This window comes from Cebus imitator, unplaced genomic scaffold (genome assembly GCF_001604975.1).
Source record: "Cebus imitator isolate Cc_AM_T3 unplaced genomic scaffold, Cebus_imitator-1.0 Scaffold117, whole genome shotgun sequence".
Taxonomy (NCBI): Eukaryota; Metazoa; Chordata; class Mammalia; order Primates; family Cebidae; genus Cebus; species Cebus imitator.
In genome coordinates, this window is record NW_016107432.1 from 4,928,753 (window position 1) to 4,940,492 (window position 11,740).

The following is an 11,740-nucleotide window of genomic DNA, read 5'->3' on the forward strand; positions in this document are numbered from 1 at the left end:
GGGTGGGGGGTCTTGTACTCCTGGCCTCAAGCGATCGTCCAGTCTTAGGCTCTGAAAGTGCTAAGACTGTAGGTGTGAGCCAGCGCACGTGGCCTCTCGGTGATGATTTTCTGAACGGCGCCGAGGGACTCATCTGCTGCCTCTTGGTCAGCTGAAGCTACTCCTCCTGTTATCCCGGCATTTTCTAAACCCAAATCACTTTCCAAAACGATCAAGTCGTCTTCTGTTGGCACTAAGTTCTGCAGCTTTAGAACCTTCACCTTCTTTCTGCTTTGTCGTATAATGACTTTGCTGTTTCTCACATCGTATTAGAGTCTGTGTGTATGCTTCTCCTGCAGCAATCTTGCCACCACATAAAAGCTGCATTCTCAATGAGATAAAAAGGTACCTTGCAAAAAGTGCAAGGTTTTCATGCCTGAGGGTGCGGCTGCAGTGACAGTTTCACACATTTCTTTCCTTCTCTCTCTTTCTTTTTACAACAGTCCTTACACTGTTTGTCCTGAAATGGTGGGTAAGCCTTTTCTTGTGATGCCATGACTTTCCTCTGCTTCTCGGGAGCACTTCCAGCATCACTAGTGGCGTTGTGTATGGGTCCCATGGTGCTTCTCGAGGTTCACCGTATTGCACCAAACACGCTGACAAACACCAGCGATCCCGTTCACTGGGCTACGCAACTGAGGGGAGGAATGAGCTGCTGCCCTGGAGTGCGCAGCGCCGGGCGGCATCGTAAACGGATGCTGGCAACACTTGGGCTCACTGCAGCAGCAACAGGCGGTGACTGGGAAATCACGACAGCGGCATAGTATGTACGACAGTTAGGTGCATGCAATCATGACTTCATATTGCATCTTTACATCTGCATTTCTCTTGACAGAGAATGAGACCACATACAGTCTGGCTCTAAGTTTTGATAGATTTTAGCTTTTTATGATAGATTTGCACATAGTCATGGTAGTAAACGCTAACACAGACCAGTATGTATGTATATTTAATGAATTCATGACATATCTAAGTTTTTCTGATTTGTTTCAATATTTCTATGCTATGCATTTCATCTGAAGTTTTTTCAAATTGTTGCAAATTTCCAAAAAATTGTCCAATATATTTGTTGAAAAAAATTTGCATAAAAGTGGACCCACAAAGTTCAAAGCCATGTTGTTCAAGGCTGTATTGTTTACGTTGCTGTTGCCTACAATTAAATGGACCATTATTCAGCCACTAAAAACATGCTTACAAATAACCGCCAAAGGCTTCAGGTAGTACCTAGGATGGGAGGTTAAAGGAGCAGAAGCAGCCAGGGTCAAAGTTCTGTATACACCATGGTCACAAAGGGATTTTCTTAAACTGTAAACGGGTACATACTTATTTCCCTAAATTAAAGAGGGTAACTATCTCTGGGTAGGGGCATTAAGAAAAGTGAGACTGGCCCAAAGACAGGAGAGAAATGACATGGGACCACACAGTCTGCCCTTACATCATCTGTATGCCCAGAGATGAGCCCACCAGGGGCACCTCGCTTCCATGCTGGGCGCCTGGCTGCCTCCACTGCTCACGGGGGTGCTCCAAGAAGCCTTCTTAGAGGCCCCAAGTGGAATCCAGCCCCCCCACCCCCCGAGTCCCCACAGCCCTCTAAACCTTGTGTCCCAGCCCTGGCACAGCCTCTGCCCTTTGTGGCACATGTGCAGGTGTCCCCATCCCTGGCGGAGTCCTGGCAGGCAAGGTACTTGTCGCCTGCTGAATGAACAAGCAGCCTCTGGGAGGCCTTGGAGAAGACTTCCCAAAGTGCCCTGGGCACGGCCCCTGCCTCGAGGCAGCATGGGAGCACTCTACACAAGATGCAAATGGCACTGACAGACTCTGGGAGAGACAGCACTCCTGCCTGGAGGCCAGCGCCCTTCAGTCAGCTTAACCAGAGGCTTGGGAAGTCTAGTTCCATCTTTCTTTTTCTCTTCTCTAATTTCAGAGCGCTTAGATGAGTGTGAAGGCTTACTGTCAGCCTGTCTGCTTGACCTACACAAAGAGACACGTTCATGACAACGAATCCCACTGGGGCTAAGCCATGCTGAGATCAAGGGCATGCATCATAAGGACAGTACCTCTAACCGAGTGTGCGGTCCGTACATGTCCCAGATTTTTCTTTTTCGGACATCAATCCCTCTGCCTGGATGCTGAAAAAGTTAAATTTAGAAATCAAAGGTTAAGTTTAGTACTTCATAATAAACTAGCAAGAACACAAGAAAGCTCTGCAGGCACCAGCCCCAGTATGAAATGCAAGAGAAAAGGCCCTTGGCATTCGTGGGTGGCACAAGCGTGACTTCTCAGCTGTCTGAAATAGACACCCCCACCCCCACAAGGCAGGTAGGAAGGTATACGCTGCTGATGGTCATTATGAGTCTTCAAGCGGGGACACGGAGCTGAGTGACCACAGTGGCCTTTAGTGTGGGAACACGTCCAGGGCCAGTGCCCCAGGGAGCACAGCTGAGAACACTGGTCAACTCCCTGCTCTCCGTCAAGCTCGGCTGCTTGCTCTTCTTGCCCCTTGCCCCACTCATTAGCTCTCAGAGGGCACACTTGTTTATTCCAAGCCTGCAGAAGAGGAGGGGCGCACAGACACCTCCCAGCTGTCTCCAGCTGCCAAGCTGCCGCCTGATAGGCTACCATCCCCACTACCAGCTTCCAGGTATTATGATTAGAAGCTCGCTCTTTAATAGCACACTTGGAAAAGGGCATTTAACAACCCTTTCAAGCTCTTCCAGGTGTAGACAAGTATGTGCAGCCCACCAGCACAATGCTGTCCAGTACAGGAGGAAGATCGGCTTGGTACCTCCAGGACTGGGTGCAGATTCCAGCTGCTGCCCCCCAGCAGGCAGTGGCTAAGCTCGCCACGTCTCACGGGGTAATGGCGCCTTATGCACCAGATGCACGGGCAGGGGTATGAGTCGCTGGCAGGAAGCTCCGGGCACAAGACACCGAGAGCTGACTCACCCCTACAGACCTCACTCCCTGGGCAGGTGCCGCTCTCAGCCCGAGACTGCTTTTCCTGCATCAGATGAACATGCAGAAAATGGATGCAAAAACTAGTACCCCACCATTCCATACTGCAGTCTGTGTGTACGTGACTGGCTCTCTGGGCCAGAACTAAATCTTCTCTTATTTGTTTTTGTAGAGACGCGGTTTCACTATGTTGCCCAGGCTGGTCTCAAACTCCTGGGCTCAAGTGATCCACCCGCCTCAGCCTCCCAAGTGCTGGGATTGCAGGCGTGAGCCCCACACCTGGCCTGAAGCTTCTCAAGTGCAGAACCTGCCTTGCTTCTCATCTCCTTCCAGCATCTTGAGGTGGTGGGTTTCATGAGAAAAATCTGACAGTAAAAAACCTCCACGCTACTGAAAGCCTGTCATTTTATAGGCCCATGCTGGGGTCTGGGGCCTATAAAATGGCCCTTGTAGGTCTAATGAGATCACCACTTTTCCCTTGTTTTATGAGCTGTTTGTTTACCAAATTAACAGAAGTTTATAAGTCCCTGCCTACTCTAATAGCCAGCTAACTCCAAATAGACTGTACCAGCAGAAAAAGATGTCCATGAACCCTGTGTCTAACTTGAAGAAACTCTGAACAAGGTACCAGAAAAGGTCGTGGAGCCGGGCCTTACCCCCTCGCTGCTCAGGATGTGGACCAGGAGGCCATTTCCGCATCCCAGGTCAACAAAGGACTGCCTGGCAGTTAGTCCCCGCTCAGCCCTTTCTTCTTCCCATAGAATCTAAGCGAAGAGAAAAACAAAACAAAGTCAGGTGGTAACTCACTCTACGCAGGAATAATTCCGACACAAAGCAGTCAAAGAAAACTCTGAGTTGAAAGGAAACTGGAAATTATCTACTCTAAACATTCTTCTTTTATCTGAGATGGAGTCTTGCCCTGTCGCCCAAGCTGGAGTACAATAGTGCGATCTCGGCTCATTGCAACCTCCGCCTCCCAGGTTCAAGCAATTCTCCTGCCTCAGCCTCCCGAGTAGCTGGAACTACAGGTGCATAACACCACACCTGGCTAATTTTGTATTTTTAGTAGGGAGGAGGTTTCACCATGTCAGTCAGGCTGGTCTCAAACTTCCGACGTCAAGTGATCCACTGGCCTCGGCCTCCCAAAGTGCTGGGATTACAGGCGTGAGCCACCATGCCCAGCCTCCTCTAAACATTCTTATAAATAAGAAAACCAAGACTAAAAAGTCAGAGGGCACGCCCAAATGTAGCTAGCCAGCACACCAGCGGAGGGAAGGGCTGGAAGGCCCTAGGCCATGTGCTCCTCAGTGATTCCAGCACCAGCCAGTGCCTCCACAATGACTGCTGACAGCGGGCCAACAGCTCCGCCTGCAGGTCAAGTTCGAACCTGAGGTCAAGCTTCAATCCAAACTTGTTCCTACACGCATCAGAAGGACCCCATGAAGCCAACCATTACATGCGTAACCAACCCTGGCCAGCAGAACTGTGAGCACTGGAAGTCACGGATTTGGAAACTGCCCTTCCCGATGGGTAGCATCTGCCTGTAGCAACCTTTGCCCCTTCCCCGACACTCTGGGATCGTGCATGCTCTTACCAGCAGGTACGCTGCAATAGCTACGTCTTCATACACAAACTTGTCAGGATCAGTTACTTCAGGCCACACCTAAGACAGTTTCAAGCACAAATGTAAATCGTCCAGTTTCCCTACCACCATTCCCCAATACTTAAGTATCCCCATAAAGCGTAAATCAACTGAACTAATTGTGCACTAAAAAAAAATATAAGCTCAAAGGCAAGAATTCATGACTGGTTCTTACAATGAATGATTTACATAAGGAAACAAGGCCTGCCAAGAACAATGCAATCCAAAGCCAGATGTTTAGCTGAGAGTGGACGCAGAGGAAACACAGCCACACTGTGCTCACTGTTTATGCAGGTAAGGGCAATGAACAAGGAAACCGGGGCCAGGATGTGGAGCAGCGAAAGCCGCGAGCCACAGACTAGGAGACCAGCGCTCCAGCCCGTGGTCCATCCGTGGCTACCACCGCCCCACCTGTCAAACAGGGATGAAGTCCAAGCCTCAGCTAACAGGCAGGATCATCAAGCTGCTCTCAAAACTGTAAAGCACTAGCTGTGCAAAAACGAACTCTCGTTGTTAAAATTAGTCACGTTCAGAACTGGCATTGGCAGAAGAGGAAACCCATGGCCAATGGTAAAAGAGGAAATTTCTACTTCCGGCCACAGTGCCTCAGACAATCCAGAAGAACCCTTTCACTGGAAACAACTTCAAAAGCCGGAGAAACATAAAAAGTACCTTCCGGACAGTACTGAACAGCTAACAAGATGGTAAAGGACCACAGGGTCAGGATATGGGAGGGAGTGCAGCCTCAGTCAGCCAACCCCTGGGACCCTCAGGTGCTTCAGCAATAATGAAAGGCCACAGCTTTAAGCCTGTGACTTTGGGGGTGCTTTTGTTACAGAGAAAGAGGTGACTGGTTAAAAAACCACATGGGGCTGGGCGTGGTGGCTCACGCCTATAATCCCAGCACTTTGGGAGGCCAAGGTGGGTGGATCACGAGGTCAAGAGGTCGAGACCATCCTGGTCAACATGATGAAACCCCATCTCTACTAAAAATACAAAAATTAGCTGGGCATGGTGGCGCACGCCTGTAGTCCCAGCTACTCAGCTACTCGGGAGGGAGGCTGAGGCAGGAGAATTGCTTGAACCTAGGAGGTGGAGGTTTTGGTGAGCTGAGATCGCACCATTGCACTCCAGCCTGGGTAACAAGAGCAAAACTCCTGTCTCAAAAAAAAAAAAAAAAAAAAACACATATGGAGGCCAGGCACAGTGGCTCACACCTGTAATCCCAGCACTTTGGGAGGCCAAACTGGGCAGATCACTTGAGCCTAATAGTTTGAGAACAGTCTGGGAAACATGACAAAACTTCCCCTCTACAAAAAATTAGCCAGGCATGGTAGCATGCGCCTGTGGTCCCAGCTACTAGGGAGGCTGAGCTGGGAGAATGGCTTGAGCCTGGGAGGTTGAGTCTGCAGTGAGCCGAGATCACTCCACTGCACTCCAGCCTAGGTGACAGAGTGAGATCCTGTCTCAAAAAAAAAAAAAAAAAAACCCAAACCAAAACAGAAATGACAAATTGTGATTACTCCTAGGAGGGGAAGAACATGGGAACTAGAAGAGAAAGCAGCTTTGACTCTCCGTGTTAAGCTAGGCATAAATACGCCGACCTTTCTCATTACTGTTTTTACATCTTAGAAAGTTTAAGCACGTGTTATGTGGAAATTATCTCCTTGTTGGAACTGCTCTTTTGTACTTTAATTTTTAATATATTTTCTTAAAATATCTTTAAGTTTATACAAAGAATTATGGTAATTTAGCCATTTTTTTTCAAGGCTCCCTTACTTTTCCATTAAATACTTCCCTTTAGGTCTCTTGAAATCAAATAACAGACAAGTAAAGATCAATCCTTTTCCATTATATATCTACGTATGTTTTTGCTGTTTGCACCCCTAAGGATGTCAAAGCACGGGCTGCAACAGGAAGAACAATTTCACCTGGCAGAGTTTATTTTACCTCATTTAAAAGAAGGGGGTGCCGGGTGCAGTGGCTCACACCTCTAATCCTAGCACTTTGGGAGGCCAAGACAGGAGGATTGCCCGAGCTCAGGAGTTCGAGACCAGTCTGGGCAACATGGTGAAGCCTCATCTCTACTAAAAACACAAAAAACTAGCCAGGCTTGGTGGTGTGTGCCTGTAGTCCTAGCCACTGGAGAGGCTGAAGCTAAAGAATCGCTTGAATCCGGGACACGGAGGTTGCAGTGAGCTGAGATCGTGCCACTTCAGCCCTTTCTTTTGGGTGACACAGCGAGACTCTGTCACCAAAAAAAAGAAACCATGCAGGGGGAAAATAATTGTAGCTATTCTTCACCAGAATTACCTTAACCATTTCCTTATACTTCTCCTTAAGTTCCCGGTAAGCCTTGCTGTACTTCATTATGGAGACAAGGGAAAGGGTGCTCTTAAAGCCACTCTTCCTGTTCTGGACACACCACCTGGCCAACTTGGCCAGCAGCTGTTCTCCAAGCCACGTGGGTTTGGGATATACAATTCCATCTGAATGCCATCTTTCTGGACAGAAAATTAAAACAGATATGAACCTTTAAAAATAAGAGAAATATGAATAAGCACAGACATGTTCAGTTCTTATTTTAAAATTCTCCATTTCCTTACCAAGAGAACAGAAGCTATCTATAATTATATTACCAAAAACATGAAAAGAACTAGAACTTTTTACAGAATTTTCATCTACTAAAGGAAAACAATGAAGCACAAAGGATCAATCCCTCTTTCCTTGCAAACTTTGTTCAGAACATATTTACACAACTGTGAAGTCCACAGCCAGACAAATAAAGGACTCTCTCCTTCTGCTTCACGCACAAGGGGCCAGATTCTAAGTGTCCAAGGATTTTCCTAACGTTTCTATTCTTTATGCATTTTCACACGCGCAACTCAAATGAGTATACCGGCTCGGCCGGGCGTGGTGGCTCACGCCTGTAATCCAAGCACTTTGGAGGCCAGGGTGGGCGGATCAACCTGAGGTCGGGAGTTCACGACCAGCCTGACCAACATGGCGAAACCCGTCTTAAAAAAAAAAAAAAGAGTATCCGGCTCACCAACTAGCTACCTGCCAGAAGACGACGTGCTCAGCCAGAGATAAAGGCCGCCCTGCATTTTGCTGGCTTACTTTGTCTTCCACACGTCTTCTGCTATCAGAAGGCCCTGAGGGCGGGGCTCCTGTCTGTCTTACCCCCAGGCCCCAGTAGTGCCGACACACAGCAGGCACTGTTTATGGATGAATTCAGTAACCAACTAAAAGCTCCAAATCCTTGGGGGAACTGGCGGGACAGATGCGCACCCAGATAAAATACATTGTCCAGGGCTGCAACTGGGGCAGCACGAGGAAGGGGAGGGCATTCAGTGTGCTGGGTCAATGAGAGAGAGCTACGATGAAAGCAACGTTCAGCACACGTTCCTGAGAACAAGCAGAACGCAGCCGCTGGGTGAGCGGGGCAGAGCTAGAGGGCCCGACAGGCGCACTGAGGGCGCAGCAGCAGCATGACCCCCACGCAGGGATAATGGCAAAATTAGTCACATTCAGAACTGGCATTTGGCAAAAGAGGAAAAACCAATGGCCAATGTTAAAAGTTAAAATTTCTGGACGGGCACGGTGGCTCACGTCTGTAATCCTAGCACTTTGGGAGGCCGAGGTGGGAGGATCATCTGAGGTCAGGAGTTCAAGTTCAAAAAAGTTGAAATTTCTTTTTTTTTTTTTGAGACGGAGTTTCGCTCTTGTTACCCAGGCTGGAGTGCAATGGCGCGATCTCAGCTCACCGCAACCTCCGCCCCCTGGGTTCAGGCAATTCTCCTGCCTCAGCCTCCTGAGTAGCTGGGACTACAGACATGCACCACCAGGCCCAGCTAATTTTTTTGTAGTTTTAGTAGAGACAGGGTTTCACCATGTTGACCAGGATGGTCTCGATCTCTTGGCCTCATGATCCACCCGCCTCGGCCTCCCAAAGTGCTGGGATTACAGGCTTGAGCCACCGCGCCTGGCCAAAAGTTGAAATTTCTATTTCCAGCCACAGTGCCTTAGATAATCCAGATGAACCCTCTCACTGGAAACGACTTCAAAAGCTGGAAAAACAAGTACCTTTTGGACAGTACTAAATAGCTAACAAGATAGTAAAGGACCCCAGAGGCGCCTGGCACAGGGAAGCCTGGTTTCTCCTGGTGCCTGCTCGCACCCCTCACTCTCCAACAAATTCGTGCTGGCAGGAAGGGACATTGGGGCAGGATCCCGACAACTCGGGGCAGCCTCTGGGTGGTTCTCAAAGGGCTTCGTGCTGCAGGGCGTGACACGCTTTCAAGAAAGCCGCAAAGGTCCAGGTGAGGCCCAGCCCTGCCACCTCCTCAGAGGCTCAGGGATGATTCAACCCATTTCGAGGTGAGCAGGCGGAAGGCCGGGAGGCAGAGCACGTACCAGGCCACACTGCTGGTGGGACACCCAGGCTCTTCTCGCCACACCCCTCTGCTTTCTGGGAAGCCCAGGCAAACCCACTCCAGTTACCCGGATGTTAGCCCCAAGACTGTCTCAGAAAGTACAGGTTGGAAGCGGTGCTCAGGAAAATATCAGCTCACAAGTAATGAATGAATTCACTCCTCCTCTGACTTTTTCATTTTAAAAATACCAAATGGGGCCGGGCACGGTGGCTCATACCTGTAACCCCAGCACTTTGGGAGGCCAAGGCAGGTAGATCACTTGAAGCCAGGAGTTTGAGACCAGCCTGGCCAACAGGGTGAAACCTTGTCTCTACTAAAAATACAAAAATTAGCTGAGTGTGGTGGTGGGTGCCTGTAGTTCCAGCTACTTGGGAGACTGAGGCACGAGAATCACTTGAATGCAGGAGGTAGAGGCTGTAGTGAAACGTGGCGCCACTGCACTCCAGCCTGGGCGACAGAGCAAGACTGCGTCTAATACTAATAGTAACAGTAATAATAATAGTAACAAAGGCATTTGAGTTTACTTGACTTCAGAGCTAACACTGAGGGCTGCCGACCGTCACAGCCACAGGCAAGGTAGAGACCAGAGACCCCAGCCAGGCTGTGACCACCCAAACTCCAGGCCAGGCGCCAACAGGAAGAGCAACGTGGCATGGGCACACGAGCTGGCAATGCCTTCCTCATAACCACAGCCACCTCAGAGACAGGACCTTAAGCTCTCCGGCAACCCAGAATCCTTGAGCCACCTAATGGAAACCATCACACCAGGAGTCCACCGTCCGGCTCTTACCATTCTCCTTTGCTGTGACTCAGCTGAATCTGATACACATTGCTCATCTTAACTTTTAAGTTCCCCTCATCATCTTCTTCCAAAGGCAAAAACGTTACAGTTCCATTGAGGACATCTGGAAAGAAAAAGAATGACAAATGACAACTGCCCAGCTACCATCTCATCAGAAGCAGTACTACAAACAGGGAGGAGTCAAGCAGGACGCGGCCAATCCCGCAGCGCTCTCCCCGCACGCTATTCCGGACGGCACTCCAGGAGAGGAGCTTCTGCCTTTCCCTCACGACTACAGCCCAGAGCCGAGAATGTGCCAGGCACACAGCAGCCAATCTCTGCAAGAATCTGCTGGGGGCGCATGAGCTAGGACCTGAGGAAAGGGCCAGCCGACATGGACTCTATTGGAACCTGAGAGCTACATCAGAGAGAACAGGGGACCTCTGCCCTAGCTGAGTGTCTGCCACAGCCTGGCCATGAGCTTCGGATGTGAGCAAGGCACAGAACCCTGCTCAACCATCAGAGGCCAGTTCAGGAAAGTGACATCATTCCAGGCCTTCCTAACAACAGCTTTACGTTGAGTGGAGTCCTCGCTGCATGGAGGGACTTCGCACTCACCTTCCCATCAAAATATAAGCAGAGTGGCATATTCCTAAGCTAAATGTACAGTATTCTATCAGTTTCTGCGAATACTTATGGTTTGGCTATATAAAGTTCTATCTCTAAAATAAATCGTGTTTACCTTTGATATTTAAAAAAAAATAGGAAAATCTCAGTTAAAGAGGAATATATGCTTCACAAGCCAAGTATGTACAACTGTAGCTCACCTTCCACAGCAGGTGAAAGGGCAAGGCCTGCCAGAGGGCAGCAGAGCTGAAGGGCTGAGTGGATTCAGATCGAGAGCAAGCAGTGTGGGGGCAAGAAAACTCCAGACAATCAGCGTCTACTGCTATGGAATCCAGGGCAGCCAGGGAAGGCCTCCCTAATAATGTGATGTTTGAGTAGAGAGCCCAAGGAGGTCAGGGAGTGTGCCAAGGGGCACCTGGAAGAAGTGTTTCAGACACAGGAGCAGCAACTGCAAAGGCCCTGGGGCAGGAGTGTGCTCAGGTGCGTGGGGAATGGAGGTGAGTGGTGTGGACAAGGTGACAAGCGGTGGGAGGTGAAAGCAAAGGGAAACAGGACCCACCCAGGTCACACAGGGTCTCGCAGTTCACAAAAGTACAGCTGTTACTGTGAGTGAGACCAGAGAGAAGAGGACTGACACAATGCATCGTTCTTTCCATGAATCACCGCATTGAAATCAACCTCGGCGTCACTGGCATTTATGGCTGGATAACTGCTGCTTGTGGGGAGTTGTCCTGTGCGCTGTAGGATGCTCAGCAGAAGCCCTGGCCCAACCCACTAGATGCCAGCAGCATCCCACCCTGCCTGACCAGTGTTGCAACCCCAAATCCACTGTTGCTGTTGTCACTAAACAATGACATATTTCCATTTTTTAATTTTTCATTTTTGTGGGTGCATAGCAGGTGTATACATGCATGGGGTGCACGAAATGCTTTGCTACAGGCATGCAATGTGAACTCATCATATCATGGAGAGTGCAGTGTCTGTCCCCTCAAACATTTGGTCTTTGTGTTACACAATCCAATTACACTCTTTTAAAGTTATTTTAAAATGTACAATTATGGCCGGGCACGGTGGCTCACGCCTGTAATCCCAGCACTTTGGGAAGCTGAGGTGGGTGGATCACATGAGGTCAGGAGTTCGAGATCAGCCTGGCCAACATGGTGAAACCCTGTCTCTGCTTAAAATACAAAAATGAGGGCCGGGCGCGGTGGCTCACGCCTGTAATCCCAGCACTTTGGGAGGCCAAAGTGGGTGGATCAC

At 49.3% G+C, this 11,740-nt stretch overlaps 1 protein-coding gene across 3 annotated transcripts in view; it reads right to left on the reverse strand.

The window, feature by feature from the left end:
* The window catches only part of TRMT44 (tRNA methyltransferase 44 homolog), a 37,052-nt gene that overhangs the window by 21,452 nt on the left and 3,860 nt on the right, over window positions 1-11,740 (reverse strand). Inside the window, exons 2-6 of one of the 3 annotated variants that reach the window (XM_037742179.1) lie at window positions 9,863-9,977; window positions 6,950-7,169; window positions 4,589-4,657; window positions 3,651-3,758; window positions 2,097-2,168 (exon numbers count right to left, since the gene is read on the reverse strand). In XM_037742179.1, the coding sequence (XP_037598107.1) occupies window positions 2,097-2,168; window positions 3,651-3,758; window positions 4,589-4,657; window positions 6,950-7,169; window positions 9,863-9,977 (584 nt within the window). Of the gene's footprint in view, window positions 1-2,096; window positions 2,169-3,650; window positions 3,759-4,588; window positions 4,658-6,949; window positions 7,170-9,862; window positions 9,978-11,740 lie in introns of those variants that run through there. The other 2 variants (XM_037742182.1, XM_037742180.1) reach the window with 2 other exon arrangements.